Below are 22,769 nucleotides of genomic sequence, written 5' to 3'. Positions count from 1 at the left end.
TCCCTTTCTGAAGAGTGGCATTAATTTTACTTTTCTCCATCCGTTTGGAATGGACCTTTTCTGACATCAGATGCTATTTAATTAGATGAGAATAGATAAATTTGAAAAATACTTCATCAGTTCTAATTAATCGCATCTATTCCTGGAGTCGTACTCATAAACTTGAGGAATAGGATGGTAAGGAGCTCACAAAAGGCAACACAGAAACATTTGTTTTAATATATTATATTCGAATTATATGTAATAAATGAGACTGAAATATTTACAAAAATCTAAACAGAAGCGGTCATTCAACCGAAGGGCATCTCAATAATCCGTCGTCGTCCTCACATAGTTGATACCAGAAGGCATCTTGACTTTCTCCACTCCCTTAGGGAAGAGCTTGGGCAGGTCCTCATCCTTAACATGGGGCAGGATCATCACCTTGGTGCCAGGCTGAAACATTTTAAAATATTTCGTTTTATAAGTATATGAATGAATAAGAGTTTATTTTTACGAAAAATTCTGAGCTATCTGTAGAAATGTTACTATTGTGTAGTAAGACTCACCGTCCAGTTAGCAGGAGTGGCCACCACTTTCAGTCTGGACGTTAGCTGGAGAGAGTCAATCACTCGAAGTATTTCACTGCAACAGAAAGTATGTTTTGTAACGTAGACCAGAAACGAACATTTGAAAATCAGTGCCATTATAGAAATTCTATGTATAAAATTTCGAACTGAGTGATTTCATTATAAATGAGCAGAAATAAGAATATAGGAGAATTAGATGACCGTTACTGTGGAATAAAGAAGCAATTTTTAGAATGTTTGCGCACATTTGGATTAAAGTTCAACACTTCAGCATCTTCTGCCTCCCTCAGTATGTAAATTTTACTCATGTATCTACTCAGCAAGGTGTAAATACGGGAGACTGAAACAACTCTAGGAACATGATAAGTTGTCCGACCCGTTGGCTAAATGGTCCGCGTACTGGCCTTCAGTTCAGAGGGTCCCGGGTTCGATTCCCGGCCAGGTCAGGGATTTTAACCTTCATTGGTTAATTCCAGTGGCTCGGGGGCTGGGTGGTTGTGCTGTCCCCAACATCCTTGCAACTCACGCATCACACATAACACTATCCTCCACCACAATAACACGCAGTTACCTACACATGGCAGATGCCGCCCACCCTCCTCGGAGGGTCTGCCTTACAAGGGCTGCACTCGGCTAGAAATAGCTACACGAAATTATTATATTATTATAAGTTAATACCGCCGGGGTGAAAAGGCAATACGACTTGACAACGGAGGATCATACAAGAGATATGTAAAAGAACGTACTGCATAAAGTAATCCTGCAGATAAAAGAAAAATCAACAAGAGTTTTGTCCTTCCGCTCACTACGTTATCCTCTTGAACTAAAATGGCTTTACTGTACTCAAACACAATTGTGAAGGCTTTCTTTTTAATGTTAAGGGACAAAAATACCTTGATTAACAGCCCCTTTCAAAAAGGTATGAGATGTTCTTTGTTAACAATAAACAAATTGATTTGCGCCGAACAACAGTAGTCCGATTTAGGAAATTTGAATTATTAATCGTAAAATTAAGACCATTACTTCTGCACAAGCTTTCTTCAGGCAACATACGTAGATGACGCCTACGAAACATGAGGTCAGGCTACCGTAGTGGACCGGTTATCTCAACTCTATTGATCAGAGTTTTCCGAATTACTTAAAAGTATAGCAAATACGTCACATTTTGGCTAACAAAAATACATACAAAAACATTTGTGTCTAGAGGCCACATCCGACATGGAACATAATGAACTCTCTCTCTCTCTGCTTTTTATTATTGATCTCAGTTACCATCAACTTAAAAGTTTTGAAGTAAACCATACCAAGTAAACTTCATACCACAACAGCTCCGAAGAGCCTTGGCCTACCAAGCGACTGCCGCTCAGCCCAGAGGCCTGCATATTACCAGGTGTTGTGTGGTTGGCACGACGAATCCTCTCGGCCTATATCCTTGGCCTTCTAGACCAGAATTTTGAAGTAACCATTGTTAAAATTATGTCTCAGAACGAGGAAGAATTTAGAAGCCCTGTCATGTATTACCTTGTATTCTCCTTTCTGTGCCTATATTCTTTAGTTGAACAACCATTTTTCACTGGTAGACCTAATGAATTTTCAATCATCCACATTATGTATGATTCCGATTCACGGGATTGGAAGATTTGTACTGCACATAGATAAATCTCAACTACTACTGTGGCGTGCCAAATGAACTTACTCGACGTTTCTGCCGGTGGAAGCGGGGTAGACCATGGACAGCTTGAGCTTGTGGTCCGGGCTGATGATGTAGAGAGCGCGAACTGTCATGGCTTCAGATTCCTTGTCCTTACTCTCCTCATCGATCATGTCGAGCTTCACCGCCAACTCTCGTTTCTCGTCTGCGACGATGGGGTAGGGGAACTCCCCGGGGATGTCCAGACAGTACGACTTTATATCCTGTGAACAGTACACGAGTATGACAATGTGCAAGACGATGGTAGCGAAAAACAAGGGAATTTATCAGAACATTGAAGTGATGAATTGCAGATTTAGTCGGTCGTGATGAATGCTGCTTGTTGTTTAAAGGGGCCTAACATCTAGGACATCGGCCCCTAATGGCACGAAATGAGACGAAATGTAAGCACAATTATTTTATTATTATTTTATTTCCCTCAAGTTCGCAGGTAAGCCGGTTAGGACCCCCTATTCACCACCTGGGACGCGCCACATGGGAGTATCACCTCTCCCCCTGCTACGCCAACGTAGTAGGTTCGTGGCGTGATGAATGCGAAATGTGGCTAAATTCAGTAAAACGTGCATTTGAGCTTTAAAAGAAAAGTATGTCATTGTGATTTTAATCTGCGAAAAAAGTGCGAATTTGGGTACAAAATGCGATACGTGTGTTTCTGCAAAATACGAGCGAAACGACATGTATACGCATTAAGAGGAACACAAACACCCAGCTAGAGGAATTAAGGAGACAACGTTAAATCCCCGATCCGGCCGAAAATCGGACTCGGGGCCCGTTCATCCATTCACTGTCCATTCAGTCAAGGCCCGGGCCAACCTCAAAAGTAGTTAAACTACTGACTCGAAGGTGGCAGGTTCGAACTTGGCTTAGTCCGGTGGTATTTGAAGGTGCTCACATACGTCAGCCTCGTGTCGGCAGATTTATCGGCACGTAGAACTACTCCTGCGGAGAAAAATTCCAGCATATCGGCAACTTCGAAAACCGTAAACGTAGTTAGTAGGACGTAAAACCAACAACATTACTATTTGTAATATGTATGTTTAGTCATCAGCCCGAAGGCTGGTTGGATCCTCAACAGTTCCGCCATGAGCTGTCATAGATGGCCTAGGCATCACTGAAGAGGCGTACTGGGGAAATGAGGAGTGAGGTAGTTTCCCGTTGCTTTCCTCACCGAGCCAGAAGTTGCTATAAAATATCAGTCTGCCAAGCCCACTGAAATGCATGCACCAACTGGCGCTATGAGCAACAGTTTCACATCATTCATAGCAGGGACTGTCTGCGTAAGAAATGACATTACTAGCATCGCTCATACCTCAGTCACTTTCATATTGTCAAAGCCAAGGATAAGACAGAGACAGATCTATGAAAGTAACAAAATTGCTCTAGCCCATATCAGAAGACATACTGCACTGTAAACACTAGGTCCTGCCAGCAAAGGCATCTACTTGTAATAACATTATATAATAATATTACTATTAATAACTAGCCTCCGTGGCTCAGGCGGCAGCGCGCCGGCCTCTCACCGCTGTGTTCCGTGGTTGAAATCCCGGTCACTCCATGTGAGATTTGTGCTGGACAAAGCGGAGGCAGGACAGGTTTTCTCCGGGTACTCTGGTTTTCCCCTGTCACATTTCATTCCAGCAATACTCGCCATTATCATTTCATTTCATCTGTCATTAATTAATCATTGCCCCAGAGGAGTGCGACAGGCTTCGGCAGCCGGCATAATTTCTATCCTCGCCGATAGATGGGGCTTTATTCATTCCATTCCTGACCCGGTCGAATAACTGGAAACAGGCTGTGGATTTTCATTTCATGACTATTAATACTAATTAATAATGTTATTTGTTTTACGTTCCACTACGGAGACGCCGAGGTGCTGGAATTTTGTTCTGCAGGAGTTCTTTTACGTGCCGGTAAATCTACCGACACGAAGCTGGCGTATTTGAGCACCTTCAAATACTAACAGACTGAGCCAGGATCGAACCTGCCACCTTCGAGTCAGAAGGCCAGCGTTCTAGCGGCTGAGCTACCAAGTCCGGCAATAATAATAATAATAATAATAATAATAATAATAATAATAATAATAATAATAATAATAAATGCTAGACTGGTGCAGCCCTTGTAAGGCCGCCCGTCCGTCGAGAGTGGGTAGCATCTATCTTGTATAGGAAACTGCGTGTTATTGTGGTAGAGGATAGTGTTGCGCGTGGTGTGTGAGTTGCAGGGATGTTGGGGACAGCATAAACATCCAACCCCCGATCCAAGGGTATTAATATTTTAATGTCTTCACCGCCCCCACCAGCAATCAAAGCCAGAGCCCTTGTTCTTGTTCTTAATAGGCCTATTAAACCACCGAGCGAGTGGCTGCGCGGTTTGGGTCACGTAGCTGTCAGCTTGCATTCGGGAGATCGGCAGCCCTGAAGATAATTTTCCGTGGTTTTTCCATTTTCACATCAGGCAAATGCTGGGGCTGTACCTTAATTAAGGACGCAGCCGCTTCCTTTCCACTCCTGCCCCCTCTTTGCCCATCGTCGCCATAAGATGTAAAACCATCTATCTTTATACGCTTTATACACTTTGCAGTGTACCTTGACAAAAATCCTTGCTTATTACACTTCAGGTACAAACAAGTTTCAAACCAGGCGAATTGGCTGCGTGCTATAAGCTTGCATTGGTGGGTTCGAACCACATCGGATGTCTTAAAGATAGTTTTCCGTGGTTTCTCATTTTCATACTAGAAGAATGTAGGGGCTGTACTATTATGACGGCCACGTCTGCTTCTTTGGCAGTATTTCCTATTCCATTGCAGCCGAAAGCTATCTGAGTTAGTTCAATGTGAACCCACTAGAAAACAAGATACATTTCTAATTTTATATTAATCTTGATATGAAATAAAAACCGTTCCTCAGGTCCACACTTAGGAAACAAATTGCCCCACTTGTTAATTTTCAGAATTTAAATCAAACCTGTCAGACGCAGTACTTTGGTGCTAACTGTACGGGTAACTTATTATAATTGCGCCTGCTGCTGATAAGAAGCTGTAGCTATAATACCTTGAATATTTAATGATGTATAATGTCTTAAAATGAACTGTGTCTATCTCATCTATGACTGAATTAGCTTGATCAACATAAAAATCCACAGCCTGTTTCCAGTCATTCGACCAAGTCAGAAATGGAACGAATGAAGTCCCCATCTAGCGACGGCTGCCGCAGCCTGTCGTACCCCTCTGGAGCAATGATTAATGACTGACAGATGATGAAATGATATTGGAGAGAGTTGCTGGAATGAAAGAAGACAGGGAAAACGGGAGTACCCCGAGAAAAACCTGCCCCGGCTCTGCTTTGTCCAGCACAAATCTCACATGAAGTGAACGCGATTTAAACCATGGAACCTAGCGGTGAGTGGTCGGCGCGCTGTAGCCTGAGCCATGCAGACTCTAAAATAGCTTGATGTAAATAAATAAATAAATAAGTAAATAAATAAATAAATAAATAAATAAATAGAAAGAATCAACATGAAAATGCGTATTAATTCATTAAAGTATTCAACCTTGGAATAGATCTCTGGCCGCTTCCTTCCCAGTCCTAGCACATTCTTGTCGCCGAAAACCTGATCTGTGTAAGTTCGACGTTACATTACAAGCAAAAGCAGTACTTTATTATTATTATTATTATTATTATTATTATTATTATTATTATTATTATTATTATTACTAGAATGCATTGTACTCACCGCCACCCAGTTCTTGTGGTCCTGCAGCTTGTCACAAGACAGAGCCAGTAGCTTGACGTTCCTCTTGGCGAACTCATGTTGGTGTACAGCAATACGACCCAGTTCTGTGGTACACACTGGGGTGAAGTCTGCTGGGTGAGAGAACAGGACACACCATCTGGAAAACAACAGGAAATATTATCATCCGCTGGAAAATGATAATAATGAATGGCTAAGAAGATTAGATGCCTTTGCTGGCGGCACCTAGTTTTTAGAGTGCACTATGTCCTCTGGTATAGGCTAGAGCAATTTTGTTAATTTCTTTGATCTGTCTCTGTCTTAGCCTTGGCTTTGACAATGTGAAAGTGACTGAGGTATGAGTGATGCTAGTAATGCCGTTCCTTATGCAGCCATCCCTGCTATGAATGGTGTGAAAATGTTTATAGGGTCGGTTGGTCCATGCATTTCAGTGGGCTTGGCAGACTAATATGTAACGGCAACTTCTGGCTCAGTGAAGAAAGCAACGGGAAACTGCATCACTCCTCATTTCCCTAGTACGCTTCTTCAGTGATGCCTAGGCCATCTATGACAGCTGATGGCGGATGATGTTGCTTTTAAGGTGTGAGACAACAGCAGCAACCATAGCAAACACAATCCACACCACAAATAACTTTCGATACAACTTATAAGCTGATATTTTAAAAATGCAACAAAACCACATGACACTGGAGCCCTAATGGACCGTGGCCTACCAAGCGACCGCTGATCAACACGAATGCCTAAACATATCGCGTGGTCAGCGTGATAAATCCTCTCGGCCGGTATTCTTGACTTTCTTGACCGGAGCTCTATCTCACAGTCAGATAGCTCTCAATTGTTTTCACGTAGGCTGAGTGTACCTTAACCAGCCCTCAGATCCAGGTAAAAATCCTTGATCTGGCCGGAAATCGAACCCAGAGCCTTCGGGTAAGAGACAGGTGTATTACCTTTAGATCGCAGCGCCGGCAAGCTTTTAATCCCTTTAATAGTGTATTACCCAGCGAGTTAGCTGGACATTCGGGCCACATAACTAGAAGCTTGAATTTGGAAGGTGGTGTGTTTGAACCCCACCACTGACAGCCCACGAGATAATTTTCCCTGGTTTACCATTTGATCAATCAATACGTCAAATTTTAAGTTTTTAAATTAATTTGAACATTTTACGTTAACCTGTTATCTTGGGCGTTTAATATGAATTAACTGTACGATGAACTAGACCCTTTCTAAGAAATTGACATTTTGTCCTCGATATTTATGTAGTTGTTTACTTCAGTTTTCCTAATATGTTGCATGAAGAACAATAATATCGACATTCAACTCACAATATTTACTATTTAAATACTCACGAGTCTCCGAGCCAGTTGTAGAAGCTGATAGGTCCCTGAGTGCTCTGGGCCTTGAAGTCGGGAATAACAGTTTCGAGCTTCATGTTGATATCACGACGAGTTGAACTCCACTGATAGCACACAGCTTCTCCTGTGCGACTTTATAGCAAAGAATGAAATCAGCAACTCATGTGGATCACTATCTCTTTCTCTGTCTAACACTAGTGACTAGTCATTCTCTGACAACAAATAACAACTCAACATGCTGGGAGATGGCGTACCTCAAGGAGAACGGTGATGACCAAACAAACTATGCTCTTAGCTAGACGAATGACTTTCCTCAAATATATGACAACACAATGTGTGACCAAATATTTCCTCTATTCAAGGAAAAAATCAAATATATTCTAGCTACCTGAAGATGGCGATAGGAGGTTTTTACGGAATAAATTCAAATATCTTCTGGTTACCTGAAGATGGCGATAGAAGGTTTTTACAGAATAAATTCAAACATCTTCTGGCCAACTGAAGATGGCGATACAAGGATTATACGGTATATATTCAAGGAAAAAATCAAATATATTCTAGCTACCTGAAGATGGCGATAGGAGGTTTTTACGGAATAAATTCAAATAGCTTCTGGATAGCTGAGCATGGCGGTACGAGGTTTTTACGGATTAAATTCAAATATCTTCTGACTACCTGAAGATGGCGATAGGAGGTTTTTACAGAATAACTTCAAATATCTTCTGGCTAGTTGAAGATGGAGATACGAGGATTTTACGGAATAAATTCAAATATCTTCTGACTTCCTGAAGATGGTGATAGGAGGTTTTTAATAATAATAATTGTACCGGGCGGTACACCTCCACTCCGCTAATTTAAAATGTGCGCCAGTTGAAACTCCTCTGCTGGAGGAACTCCGAACTTTATCTACGCTATTAATTCTCTACTTTCTCAGAAGATGTCACCACGTGGAAAATTTTGAGTTTTTGAACTGTGTCATTTTTGATGTGGTTTTGTTTCACTTGAAGTAAGAAGTGTGAACTTTCTCTTCTAGAGGACACTACTGAAGATCAACAATAGTGCAACCTAGTGAGGAGTCAAAGAACTATTTTTTTTGGAGAAAATTTAATTTCAAGAGTTTGTTCTTTGTTAAATTTCTTTCTGTCATTGTTTAAGTTGGCAATATTTACCCCTTTCTTCCCCTTGTTATGAATGTAACCAATCCCGAATTTCTTTAATTAATTTCTGACCAATCAGGGGTATCTTCCCCCAACTTGAATCTGTTGCGGGGTCCTAGCCAATAAAAACGTTGAGGGAGGGTGTTTTCATTCCCCTAACGCCTAGAACCTTCCGCGAGAGGATATAAACTGCTGATTTTAGGGTCTCCGGGCCACTTCTGTTCGATCTTTCAGTGTATTAAGTACATAGCAGGAGGCGGGAAGCGCCTCTTTCTTCGGCAGCGGTCAACAATAAGGTAATGGCCGATTAATAAATTCATTCTTTTCTTGCTCAGCAGTTTAACTTTCGGGGCGGGTGCGAAGCGTTCTACCATGTAACCTTTTCCTAAAATGTAACTACTCTTTTCCTCTATTCTCTTGTAAAGCTACATACTGGGATAGAGAGTGCTAACCCTCTCGAGCTCCCACTCATATTGTTTTGAGGTGAACTTATTTTTCTCAACCTATTCTTCGATAACGTAAAACAAATTGTTCTTTCCTAAGTCACCTCTGTAGTATGGGATTAGCCCTTGCATCAGTGGCCTAAGAGCCAAAGTAGGTCTTAAAATCAAAGTGTATTAGGAGTGCAAGTTCGCCTCCTCTCAAATTGTTTTAGAGGTCATTTAATTAAACCGCTTTTCATTTAATAGACCTCAGTAGATTGGGTATTTTACCCCTGTGTTTATGTCCGTTGAGGACAACTTGAAGGTGGAGTTTGGTGTGGCCTGGGAGAGGCTTAAATTAAAGAGCGAGTGGCTCTTTTGGAAACGGAGTGTTGTGTGCCTCGAGGAGGCTTTACTGTGTAATTTGGAGCAAGTGCTCCAGGGTTTGATTGGGGTCTTCTGCCCCTTTGTTAAAATTTGTATATCGGAAAGTTGGGCTAGTTGCTCAAGAATTGTCAACTCAGGGCTCGAAGCCCAAACTCTGTAACCCCTGTAATTGTACATTTCAAATTGTGTTTCGGCTACTAAGTACCTGTTCTTTGTTATTACTTAATCTTGAAAAGAAAATATAACCTTGTTAAATTTTACATTAACTTTGATTCCGTAGTTTGAGACCCATTCACGCCCGCACCTTCTTACACCTCTACCTACCACCAAAACACGGTAACAATAATAATAATAATAATAATAATAATAATAATAATAATAATAATAATAATAATAATAATAATAATAATAATAATAATAATAATAATATTTGCTTTACGTTCCCACTAACTACTTTTTAAGGTCTTAGGAGACGCCGAGGTGCCGGAATTCAGTCCCACAGGAGTTCTTTACGTGCCAGTAAATCTACCGACACGGGGCTGTAGTATTTGAGCACCTTCAAATACCACCGGACTGAACCAGGATCGAACCTGCCAAGTTGGGGTTAGAAGGCCATGGTGTTCCCCGCGTGGTGGTACTAATCACAAAGAGTTTCAAGGTTCTAATATAATTATATAATATAATTGGTCACCCCTTTTAGTTGCCTCTGGCGACAGGCAGGGGATACCGTGGGTGTATTCTTCGTCTGCGTCCCCCATCCACAGGGGTTTTGTGTTTCGTCCGCGAGAGGTATTTTATTTCCCTCAAGTCTGCCGGCAAGAGACAAAGAGAAACAAGAAGAAAAAAGTAGTGATCCGCCACTTCGAAAAATGAAGTAACGGACAAAGAAAGGCAAGGGCCACGAAGGGCGTGAAAATGAAAGACTCCCTAGGCCTCGAATGCTCTAATACCGTCGGGGTCGGAAAAGAACAAGAGTTGGCCAAGGGAGGTCGGACAGGATAGGTGAAAGTGAGGACCCTGGCACAAGTAAGTGGAAGCAATGCCAGGACGCAGCTAAGGGCCCCGTGGTCGCCAACCCACGCTCCCAAGTCGAGAGCCCCTTGGGCCCCTTTTAGTCGCCTCTTACGATATGCAGGCGATACTGTGGGTGTATTCTTCATCTGCGTCCCCCACCCACAGGGGAATATTGAGCTTGGTCCGCGGGAGGTATTTCCCACAAGTCGCCGGTAAGCCGGTTAGGACCCTCCTATCCGCCACCTGGGGCACGCCACGTGGGAGTATCACCTCTCCCCCTGCTACGCCAGCGTAGTAGGTTCGTGAAACTATAAAAGACAGGTACTTGATTTTTCACAGTTCATTTATAATACTTTTCTGAACTATGCCTCTAGACTGGTAGAGACAGCTCATATATTTACAGTAAAATGCACAGAATATATAAGGAAAAATGTAAAACAAACAACAAAAACTTACATCATAACTCCTAGAATATGGACGTCAATCAAATTAGAAGAGTAAGTACATGAATCATGTATAAGTAACCTGCAAAAGTTAAAGTTGCATTAAGTAGTTCTTGAGAAAATAGATCATGAAGTTAGCAAAAGCAACATTAGCGGGATAGGCCATTCATACTCCCTAAGAAACTTACTTGGAGAAAGTGCAGAGTAACCCGAGAGAGGGCCGTCTGGATTATTGTCCGATTTACGAACTGAACGACGGAACACCCACTATGAATATATTGTGCCTCCTTCTACCACACCATGTTCCATATGTTAGTTTTTTTTTAAATTTTGCTTTACGTCACACCGACACAGATAGGTCTTACGGCGACGATGGGACAGGAAAGGCCCCGGGAATGGGAAGGAAGCGGCCGTGGCCTGAATTAAGGTACAGTCCGAGCATTTGCCTAGTGTAAAAATGGAAAACCACGGAAAACTATCTTCAGGGCTGCCGATAGTGGGGTTCGAACCCACTAGCTCCCGGATGCGACCTCACAGCTGCGCGCCCCTAACCGCATGGGTAACTCGCCCGGTCCATATGTTAGTAATCACTTCTCAAACATATTCCTGCTGTTTTGCGATTCATTACTGCAAGCTGTTATCTGTCAGGGAATGACAAGGTCACTGAGTAGAGAGAGAAGCGCTATGACTGGGAGGTTTTCTTACTGACTATAAAGTGTCCGTGGAGCGGCTGTGTGTTGTGTGTTATCAGTCGTCTACTGGATAACAACAGCTCAACATGAAGCTCGAATCAGTAATTCCTGACTTCAAAGCCCAGAGCACACAGGGACCCATCAGCTTCTATAGCTGGCTCGGAGACTCGTGAGTATCTACTACATACTTCATTACGATATACTAGAAGTACTATTATTGTTGTCGTTGTTGTTTGAGTCATCAATCCATGGACTGGTTTGATGCAGCTCTCTTTCCCACCCTATCCTGTGCTAATATTTCTACCCTTACCATTTCTACCGCCTAGACTTCTCTCAAAAGCTTACTGAACTACTCCTGGGTGTCTTAAGATGTTTTATATCATTCTATCTCTTCTTCTGGTCAAATTTTGCTAAATCGTTCTCGTTTCACCACTCCGATTCAGCACCTCTTCATTCGTGATACGATCAATCAATCTCACCCTCAGCACTCTTCTGTAACACCACATTTCAAAAACTTCTATTCTCTTTCTTTCTGAGTTAGTTATTATCCGCAGCCCTGAAGATGGTTTTCCAAGGTTTCCCATTTTCACACCAGGCAAATGCTGGGGCTGTACCTTAATTAAGGCCAAGGCCGCTTCCTTCCCAGTCCTAGCCCTTTCCTGTCCCATCGTCGGCGTAAGACCTATCTGTGTCGGTGCGACGTAAAGCCAATTGCAAAAAAAAAAAGTTATTTTCCGTGTTTCACTTCTATCCAGTGTCATGCACCGGACGAAATTTCAAAATCGTCTTTCAAATTCCTTTATCAATGTTCGAAGTAAGCAAATTTCTTTTCTTAAAAAAAAACGTTCTATGCTTGTGCTAGACTGTATTTTATGTCCTCCTTACTTCTGCCAACATTTGTTATTAGTTATTCCACTACCCAAGTAACAATATTAATCTATTTCTTTTAAGACTTCATTTTCCTAATCTAATATTTCATCGGGCGAGTTCGCCGTGCAGTTCGGGTCCCGCAGCTGTGAGCTTGCATCCGGGAGGCAGTGGGGTCGGATCCCACTGTCGGCAGCCCTGAAGATGGTTTTCCGTGATTTCCCATTTTCATACAGGGCAAATGCTGGGGCTGTGCCTTAATTAAGGATCTATCTGTGTCGCTGCGACGTAAAGCAACTTGTATTTTTTTTAATGTAATATTTCCTGCGTTTGACTTTGTTCGACTGCACTCTACAGTATTACTTTCGTTTTGGATTTACTGTATTTATTTTAATCTTATACTTCTTCTCCAAGACTGTGTCCATACCATTCAGCAATGTCTCCAGACTTAGCCTGTTTTATTTTAATAACAAGCCTTACTAACAATGACAAATAATCTACAGAGCGAGTTGGCTGTGCGGTTCGGGTCACGCAGCTGTCAGCTTGCATTCAGAATATACTGGGTTCGAACCCCACTGTCGGCAGTCCTTAGGATGGTTTTCCGTGGTTTCCCAATTTCACACCATGCAAATGGTGGGGCTGTACATTAATGAATGTCACGGTCGCTTCTTTCCTACTCCTAGCCCTTTCCTATTCCATCGCCGCCATAAGACCTATCAGTGTCAGTGCGACGGAAAGCTAATAAATTAAAAAATCTACATACGTTGATGGGGATTTGACCCTCAGCCGCTTTGGTTTGAATTCAGTAACGATGTCTCTCAGCTAACACAGACCAATGTATAAACACTTGTTTGACGGAAGTTCAACAAACTTTTCACAAAATTATTACGTTAAGATGAGAGATTGTAGATGTCCTCTGATACAGAGGTTTACCAAATTTGTGTTCGGCTCATCACGTTCATCTATCCTATTCCTTGGTCAACTCTTGTTCTTTTCCGACCCCGACGGCGTTAGGTTTCCGAGGTCTGGGGTGTCTTTCACTTCCCCTCCGATTAATGTCAATAGCGGATGGTTGCCCAGTTCTACTTGCTCTCATGAATAATCTACCGAGCTCGATAGCTGCAGTCGCTTAGTGCGGCCAGTATCCAGTATTCGGGAGATAGTAGGTTCGAACCCCACTGTCGGCAGCCCTGAAAATGGTTTTTCCGTGGCTTCCCATTTTCACACCAGGCAAATGCTGGTGCTGTACCTTAATTAAGGCCACGGCCGCTTCCTTCCCACTTCTAGCTCTTTCCTGTCCCATCGTCGGCGTAAGACCTATCTGTGTCGGTGCGACGTAAAACAACTAGCATGAACAATCATCACCTAATCACTCCGCGGGTAACTAGTTAGCATGCTGGCTTTCGATTCCCGACCGGGCGAGGAATTTTAACCTTCACTGGTTATTACTCTGACTCGGATACTGGGTATTTTCGCCGTCTTCAATATTAGGTACCATCCTAGGTAGGGCCATATCATCATTGACGTGTAAGTCACCCATGAGCGTCAATTCAAAACACCTGTGAGAGCACCTATCCGCAGACCACACGACATTATTATTATTATTATTATTATTATTATTATTATTATTATTATTATTATTATTATTACGTAAAGGCCATTTCTTCAAAGTGCTTCTATAAAATTAGACATCTTGTTCACTGAATACATTTTTCATTTTAGATTTCTAATATGTACCACGATTTTGCGATGATGTAATAATAATAGTAGTAGTAGTAGGAATTTCCAGTAAGCAAAATGCTTTATATGGTGTCGTCCCATTTGCGGTCAGTCTCATTTGCGGTCAGTCCCATTTGCGGTCACTCAGGTAGAATACAAAAATAAACTAGTTTTGACGGGTGAGACATTGTCCCATTTGCGATCACTCTTATCAGTGGGGATATGGAATTCCCTACTCAAGGACTGGTACAGGCAGACAGCCTTTTAAATAACTGGCGACAGCTGCGTGCTAGGATTCGGATGCTGAAACTCATAAAATTAATTATGTTTACCGCTTGAGTACGATGCGTTAATATCGGGACAAGGAGACTAAATAGGACTTATTTGTACCTTTTGTTTAGGGTTAGCAGATGGTTATGGGTGTAATCAAATGATTTTTGAAATGCAGGACAAAAGCAGGGCGTATTAAGCCGTTAAACTTCTTCAAATTCAAAATAAATGTTTTGCTGTAACACTCTACTTCCTCGACATTGCGACCCTTTTTGGGTTGTGTCTTGATTGCGGACAAGGCAGAAACAGCCCAGATTCCGAACAACTAAATATACCCTGTCCAGATTGCGAACAAGAGATTAGTGTTGACGTGGGATACATAAAACAGATACAGTTTTCAAAACAGTCTCATATGAAATTTTTGTTCTAGTAGTAGTAACATTAACTGGTACATTGGGATGTTTTAGATAACCGAACAATGTTTATAAAAATATTTTTCTTATTGAAAATATTTAATAATTTAGTTTGGGATAATCTTATGATTTAGAATATCCTTTTTATTGTATAACGTAACTAGAGGGGCATTTGTTTATGGTGGATTAGTGATTGTATTATTATTATTATTATTATTATTATTATTATTATTATTATTATTATTATTATTATCTTTCTTTGCTACTAGGTCTTATGGTGACGATGGGATAGGAAAGGCCTAGGAGTTGGAAGGAAGCGGTCGTGGCCTTAATTAAGGTACAGCCCCAGCATTTGCCTCGCGTGAAAATGGGAAACCACGGAAAATCATCTTCAGGGCTGCCGACAGCCGAACCCTTAAGCTGCCTGTTCCTGGAATTCGGACGAAACGCTACTCGGGCGCTTCGACACCTCAACACGCGCACAGCTATGAAGATAGGTGTATTTGCTAAAATACGCTCCTTTTGTAGACCATTGGCAGCGCCTGTCTTCGGATCCCACGTAAAAATTATTTGGTGATACATTTAGGGTTACCGAGCGAGTTGGCCATGCGGTTAGAGGCGCGCAGGTGTGAGCTTACATGCGGGAGATAGTGGGTTCGAACCCCAGTGTCAGCAGCCCTGAAGATGGTTTACCGTGATTTCCCAATTTCATACCAGGCAAATGCTGGGGCTGTACCTTAATTAAGGCCACGTTCGCTTCTTTCCCACTCCTAGCCCTTTCCTATCCCATCGTCGCCATAAGACCTATCGGTGTCGGTACGGCGTAAAGCAGGTCCTAAAAGTAAAATAAGTCTTTCTTTCTTTCTTTCTTTCTTTCTTTCTTTCTTTCTTTCTTTCTTTCTTTCTTTTCTTTCTTTCTTTCTCTCTTTCTTAATCCGTTTACAGTCCAGGGTTGTTTTTTCCCTCGGACTCAGCGAGGGATCCCACCTCTACCGTCTCAAGGGCAGTGTCCTGGAGAGTGAGACTTTGGGTCGCGGGATACAACTGCGGAGGGTGACCATACCTCGCCTAGGTGTCCTCACCTCCTATGCTGAACAGTGGCTTGTGGGGGGGGGGAAGGGATGGGAAGATTGCAAGGGATAGGCAAGGAAGAGGAAAGGAGGCGGCCGTGGCCTTAAGTTAGGTACCATCGCGGCATTTGCCTGGAGAAGAAGTGGGAAACCACGGAAAACCACTTTGAGGGTGGTTGAGGAGGGAATCAAACCTTCCTCTACTCAGTTGACCTCCGGAGGCTGTGTGGACCCCGTTCCAGCCCTCGTACCAATTTTCAAATTTCGTGGCAGACCGGGGATTCGAACTCGGGCCTCCAGGGGTGGCAACTTATAACACTAACCACTACACCACAGAGGCGGACCATGTACTGTAGTGTTTATCCGACATAATTTTTAAAAAAATCAGCCATAGATCGCCCTTGAGAGGTTTCTTTACCTTCTGGCAGAGTAACATGTAACGTCAGGATTACACTCAAGCAACGTAATTAGCATCAAATCAGAATGTCTGCGCATGATAGTTGAGACCGTACCACTACTGTTATTATTATTATTTATTTATTTATTTATTTATTTATTTATTTATTTATTTATTTATTTATTTATTTATTTATTTATTTATTTTCCTCAAATTGTAGGTACAATTGAGGGACGGTGAATGGCGAAAGGTCATAGCCCCACATACACGAATCCCTGAGTCTAGCCTAATTAGCAGTCTCCCTGCTGCATGAACGTTGGAAAACCCCAACAGGTGCTGATAACTTTAAAGTGATCGCAAATGGGACACGAACTGGTCTTTCTTCGCATTCCTTTTTTCTTCCGAACTGAAAGTGACCGCAAATGGGACAAATTTTGCTGTGACCGCAAATGGGACTGACCGCAAATGGGACACAACCCTTTATATTGTGGTGTAGGAAAAACATTTTCCAGTTTCTTTAATGCGATGAGCAATCGTGAAAATTCTGTTTATATAGTGAAGAGGTTAGAAATGTGATTATTCTCGCAATTCGAACCCGAATTCTCCTCACCTGTGATCACCAACGGGCAGAAATCTGTCATATAACACTAAGGCTTCGTTTAGAAGTAGGAATCTACTATATAACTTCAGTGTTGTCTGCAATATGCATAATTAAAAATGTAGACTTGAAGATATAATTACATTCTCCGGCACTTTTTTAAATGAAATAATCGTATGTCAATGGGTACAATTCGAACTTAGCCATGTGCTGGCCAACCAAAGACTTCAAATTACTATTTTACCTTTAACCAAAGAACAGCGAGAATTCTGGACGTCAGAGCTAAACTATCGCAAATGCAAAGAAATGGCGATTTTGACTTGTTTTAGTCGTGTCTTATTTTATATGTTACGTTATACTATTATATGTGCAGCGATAAACAATGGTAAGTTCAGCCTTATGCCGTCCGGTGCCCTCCTTGTCGTACTGGCTCTTACGATAGTTTACCATGGTCAGAACTGCCTTAAAGATAGCAAAATGTGCGCCTCAGCAGTTTCTTTCTGCTCTCCTCTAAAGTTATTGAAATTTCACGACAGTTTACCTCTGACATCCAAAATAATGTCCTCTAAACACAAGAATTAATCTCAGGTACAAGGGTTTATAACCATGACAGAAATTTTCTCTTGGTGCTTGGGATGCTTTTTGCGCAGTTTATCTGGGACTAAGCTGAAAACTATACATAAATATAGCGTACATTGTTGAAGGTAAATTGAAATCCCTTTTTTAGATTAAAGAAAGTATCCTTGCTTTGGACAAGACGGGAGTTTTTATATGCCCACCATGACTGGCGAAAGTTACCTCAGACATAGTAGGCCTGCCCTAAAACGGAGGGATTGGAAGGATAATTAAAAGGAAAAAAAGAAGTCCTGCACAAGTAATGGCAGATTCAGATCGTTTTCCTTTTGTCAATATCCACGCTCAAGAAATTCTGAGAGATTTGGGGCACATTCAGTGTTGAGCCCTTACTGTTATAAACGTTTAAGGTATTTTCTATTTGTGGTATTTGGTCTTACCCGTAAAGTGCCCTGTAACACCAATATGTATTAGTACTATAAATGGAAGGAATCTTGTATCCTGCTTTTTTCCAGGTGGTGTGTCCTGTTCTCTCACCCAGCAGACTTCACCCCAGTGTGTACCACAGAACTGGGTCGTATTGCTGTACACCAACATGAGTTCGCCAAGAGGAACGTCAAGCTACTGGCTCTGTCTTGTGACAAGCTGCAGGACCACAAGAACTGGGTGGCGGTGAGTACAATATATTCTAATAATAATAATAATAATAATAATAATAATAATAATAATAATAATAATAATAATAATAATTGTCAGGACATCTCTGTCGAGCCCGGTAATGTTTGCCAAATATCAGTTTCGATAGGTCAGCCATGTCGCCCGCATGTCTAACACACGCCTTCCAAAGTAAATGATGTATTTTGAATTGAAGGAAGGACGACGTATCATGGAGGACATCCAAAGCCATAAGCAACTATTTTTATTTCACACGAACGCGGGATCTACCAGACATATGGAAATATACACACGGGAGTGACGAGCGCAAGAAGCTGTGAAATGCATGAATACTGCCGAGTAGGTTTCCCAAACCAAACCCCATGGCACTACAGCCCTTGAAGGGCCTTGGCCTACCAAGCGACCGCTGCTCAGCCCGAAGGCCTGCAGATTACGAGGTGTCGTGTGGTCAGCACGACGAATCCTCTCGGCTGCAGGACCACAAGAACTGGGTGGCGGTGAGTACAATATATTCTAATAATAATAATAATAATAATAATAATAATAATAATAATAATAATAATAATAATAATAATAATTCTTGGCTTCCTAGACCGGGGCCGCTACCTCACCGTCAGATAGCTCCTCAATTCTAATCACATAGGCTGAGTAGACCTCGAACCAGCCCTCAGGTCCAGGTAAAAACCCTTGACCTGGCCGGGAATCGAACCCGGGGCCTCCGGGTAAGAGGCAGGCACGCTACCCCTACACCACGGGGCCGGCAGTAGGTTTACCAGGTATAGGATATAAAGCAATGAAAATGTCAGCCAGGAAATCCTTGTGCTACAGATTGTTTATTCAGAGAGAGTACACCCTGGTCAGATAGAAGGCGTCACCTAGTTGACCCGCCCCGGGGAATGAAAACCTTTCCTAGGTCCTAGGTCCTAGAGTACAATCAAGTTTACGATAAACCCTCAAAGTAGTCCCCTAGATTACCCTCAAAGCGTTGCCAATGATGCGGTAGAGTACTACTGAACAGAGAAAGTCAATAATCTCAGAGGAACGAGGGTGGGGAGTTATGATTCGATTCTCTTTTCATCTTTCTGACCTGGATAAACATTTACCGCTATTAAAACTCTTCATCCTACGTCAAAACCAGAGCTGGATTGTTAAATCCCTCTATGTTGTTTACAGGACATCAAGTCGTACTGCCTGGACATCCCCGGGGAGTTCCCCTACCCCATCGTCGCAGACGAGAAACGCGAATTGGCAGTGAAGCTCGACATGATCGATGAGGAGAGTAAGGACAAGGAATCTGAAGCCATGACAGTTCGCGCTCTCTACATCATCAGCCCAGACCACAAGCTCAAGCTGTCCATGGTCTACCCCGCTTCCACCGGCAGAAACGTCGAGTAAGTTGAATTTCTGTAATAAATACGAGCAGCATAATATGTAACACGTTACACATCTCATATTGCTCTGTCGACGAGGCTCATTCATCGCTGCGGTTCGTGTTTTGAACCACAAATAAATTTATGTACTCAAAGTAAGCAAGCTTACATTTCTGCACGACTGAAAATCTTGTGATTAACCGCCACAAGACCACACAATTGAACCTGCCTGACGTACAGTGTTTGTCATAGAATATAGATTACCAGAATATAAATTAACGACTTTGTAATCAGAAACATGAACTTTCACCACTTTAGCAATTCACGCTTACATTTCAATTGTCTGTTTTGTCAATTATCTACACAGGCTTATAAATTAGGCATTCTGACATAATTACATTTTTAGTGTAAAACAGATAAAGTCTCGCATTTTCAAATTAAATATCGGTGACATCAAGAAGTTGGACTGTAACTTTTTTAAATCCTTACGATTCTCTTTAAATTTCTCGGTGAGTAATAAAAGAGAAGCTCTTTACCTAGGCCCCTGTAACTACTCGTTTGCTCTTATGCCATATATTACACATTGTTACAAACATATCATATACAAATAAAAGGTTTGAAACAACTGACATTATGTACATTAAACATATGAATGTTCGCTGAAGTTATAGACAGTATTTTGGATGAAAATCTAATTTTATTATACAGTGAACTTAGTCTGGACTCTATAGTGTTTACGTGAAATCAGACTAATATAGAAGTATCTTTTCATTTAAGAATCCCATATACCTTTCCCGAATTCGAACCCTGGCCCCGTTCGTGACAAGCTAGTTATTCAGCTACTAGCCTCTATTCACACTTAATGATCTACGTACTCATTTGTTCTCGTTCATATATGGTCTGACCAAATCATCCTCCGTTTTATGTCCATGTAACAAACTACTGTATGTTTCTTTCCAGTGAAATACTTCGAGTGATCGACTCTCTGCAGCTAACGTCCAGACTGAAAGTGGTGGCCACTCCTGCTAATTGGACGGTGAGTCTCTCAATACCTTATTAGACTCGAACAGATATTTCACAATTAGAATTTATATTGCGAACATTTTACAGAACTTGACACCTATGTAACATTTCTCCATGTTTCAGCCTGGTACCAAGGTGATGATCCTGCCCCATGTTAAGGATGAGGACCTGCCCAAGCTCTTCCCTAAGGGAGTGGAGAAAGTCAAGATGCCTTCTGGTATCAACTATGTGAGGACGACGACGGACTACTGAGATACAATCTCACCTGTTAACTGTTTGATAACTTCCATTTTTGTTAATATATATAATAATCTCACGCTAACAGTATTTAATATATTTCTTCTAAAATAAACTGTGTTGTGTTTTCCTTTGTGTATTCTCTTCCATTCCATTCTTTGATGATGATTATGATGATGATGATGATGATGATGATGATGATGATGATAATGATGATGACAGCGATGGGAATGATATTATCGAGTGAGGTACATTTGGATGCAGGAATTCTTCGTCATAGACTGTTATACCTTTCAGCGTTCAGTCTGCAAACCTATGTGATTTAACGAAGCGCTTCCACAATCCTTTACTTGCAACCAGTTACATTGTCTTGTTTAGATCCACACCTTTTATTTGTAGATTATAGAAGCTGAACCTAACCATCACTGCCTCGGTCTACATCTACTTCTCTTGCCATCCATGCCCGCGAACATTACTCTCCTAGGTAACATATCCTGCATATTTAGCCTAACGTGACCCCACCACCGAAACCTGCTTATCCGCGCAGCAATAGCCTCCCAGTGTGTTCTTGTGGTGCCGAATTCACCGTGGCCCACATCCTCACAGGTGTGCCGATCACTCTTGGCTAAGACGGAACATCGGTCTGCAGAATTCACTCGAACTCATACTAGGCGATGACAAGACTACTGCTCATCTCGTCATTCGCTTTATGTGTGAGAGTGGACTAATCAAGGGCTTCTAAATTTCAAGTTTTCAGTGTTCTTTCAGGCCTAATAAAATAAATTATATTATTATTTTGAAAATTCATTTTCAAGTTCCTCCGCTCAATAAATACTTTTAAATGTATTTTATTTTTGTCTCCACTTAATTTATCCATAGAGGATGGTTACGTACTTGTACTCCCTCTTAAAAACACAATCACCACCACCCTCCTGGCATTGTTCCCATCAGCCTGAATCACAATCTCTTTCTTATATTTTGCCTCCAACTGACAGAGAAATGCGCTTCTTTCGGTCGTGCTTGTATTCGACGATTCAGTGTATTTTCCAGACGATCACTTCTTGTGTGAAGATCTGCTACAAATATTTTGTATATTTAGTAGGCTAGATTGAAATGAAGAGAAAGTTAATTTTGACGTACCAAAAAATTCTACACCTACATTTTTTTCTTATTGAAACCGAAAGTCACCGAAAAGAGTGACGAGATACTTTTCAAATCTGAGAACTAGTTAGATTGCACCATCACATAGCTGTTGGTGCTTAACGCAAAGAGTGTATATCTTCATGGTAAACATATTGATATCCATTCCTTTGACATTAGCCGATTTGAAGGATGAAAAATCTTTCTTAATGGAACGCACAAGTCACAAACTTTCCTCGAGCTATACAATATGCTGTTCGGATTATCTATTTCCGAACTGATTATTTATTTCTCCAAAGTTCTGACTAACTGTAGAATCATTTTTAGAAAGCTATATCTACTATATCTACGTATATCTTTTCTCCTAAAGTGGAGAGTTAAAATCGATAAAATCAAACAGAGCTTGTTATATGTGGATGCTCTCTAAAATACAGCTACAGTTCTATTGAGAGAGTTATTTAATTTTCCTTCTTTAACAATATGAGTTTTGATTTAGAAATGACCAGGCGAGTTGGCCGTGCGGTTAGGGGCGCGCAGCTGTGAGCTTGCATCCGGAAGATAGTGGGCTCGAACCCCACTGCCGGCAGTCCTGAAGATAGTTTTCCGTGGTTTCCCATTTTCACACCAGGCAAGTGCTGGGGCTTTACCTTAATTGAGGATACGGCCGCTTCCTCCCCATTCCTAGGCCTTTCCTGTCCCATCGTTGTCATAAGACTTATCTGTGTCGGTGCGGCGTAAAGCCAATTGTAAAAATAAAATAAGAAGAAGAAAGAAGAGAGAGAAATATCTAATGTGAGAATGCCTTAAATTAGGCACTCTTCGGTAGTATCAGTCATAAAGGCAGGTTATTACTCATTTGTAGATAACAAAGCAATATCATTAGCAAGCCTCCTGCACTGCGATTTTAACAATATCTT

The 22,769-nt window shown here is 41.6% G+C and overlaps 2 protein-coding genes across 2 annotated transcripts; one reads left to right on the top strand and one right to left on the bottom strand.

The window, feature by feature from the left end:
* Positions 1-215: 215 nt before the first annotated feature.
* Positions 216-7,537, bottom strand: LOC136871730 (peroxiredoxin-6). The gene is made up of 5 exons (XM_067145271.2): positions 7,380-7,537; positions 6,016-6,172; positions 2,266-2,483; positions 549-624; positions 216-435 (listed from the first exon to the last, which is right to left on the bottom strand). The coding sequence occupies exons 1-5, from the start codon at positions 7,460-7,462 to the stop codon at positions 307-309; spliced, it is 663 nt and encodes a 220-aa protein (XP_067001372.1). The 5' UTR covers positions 7,463-7,537; the 3' UTR covers positions 216-306.
* A 4,009-nt stretch (positions 7,538-11,546) lies between these two features.
* Positions 11,547-20,827, top strand: LOC136871733 (peroxiredoxin-6-like). Its single transcript, XM_068227196.1, has 5 exons — positions 11,547-11,669; positions 17,923-18,079; positions 19,256-19,473; positions 20,413-20,488; positions 20,599-20,827. Exons 1-5 carry the CDS (start codon positions 11,587-11,589, stop codon positions 20,725-20,727), a joined length of 663 nt encoding a protein of 220 aa, XP_068083297.1. The 5' UTR covers positions 11,547-11,586; the 3' UTR covers positions 20,728-20,827.
* Positions 20,828-22,769: the final 1,942 nt, after the last annotated feature.

Source organism: Anabrus simplex, chromosome 4 (genome assembly GCF_040414725.1).
Source record: "Anabrus simplex isolate iqAnaSimp1 chromosome 4, ASM4041472v1, whole genome shotgun sequence".
NCBI classification, from domain to species: Eukaryota; Metazoa; Arthropoda; class Insecta; order Orthoptera; family Tettigoniidae; genus Anabrus; species Anabrus simplex.
This window is presented reverse-complemented; position numbering and strand designations above follow the sequence as displayed.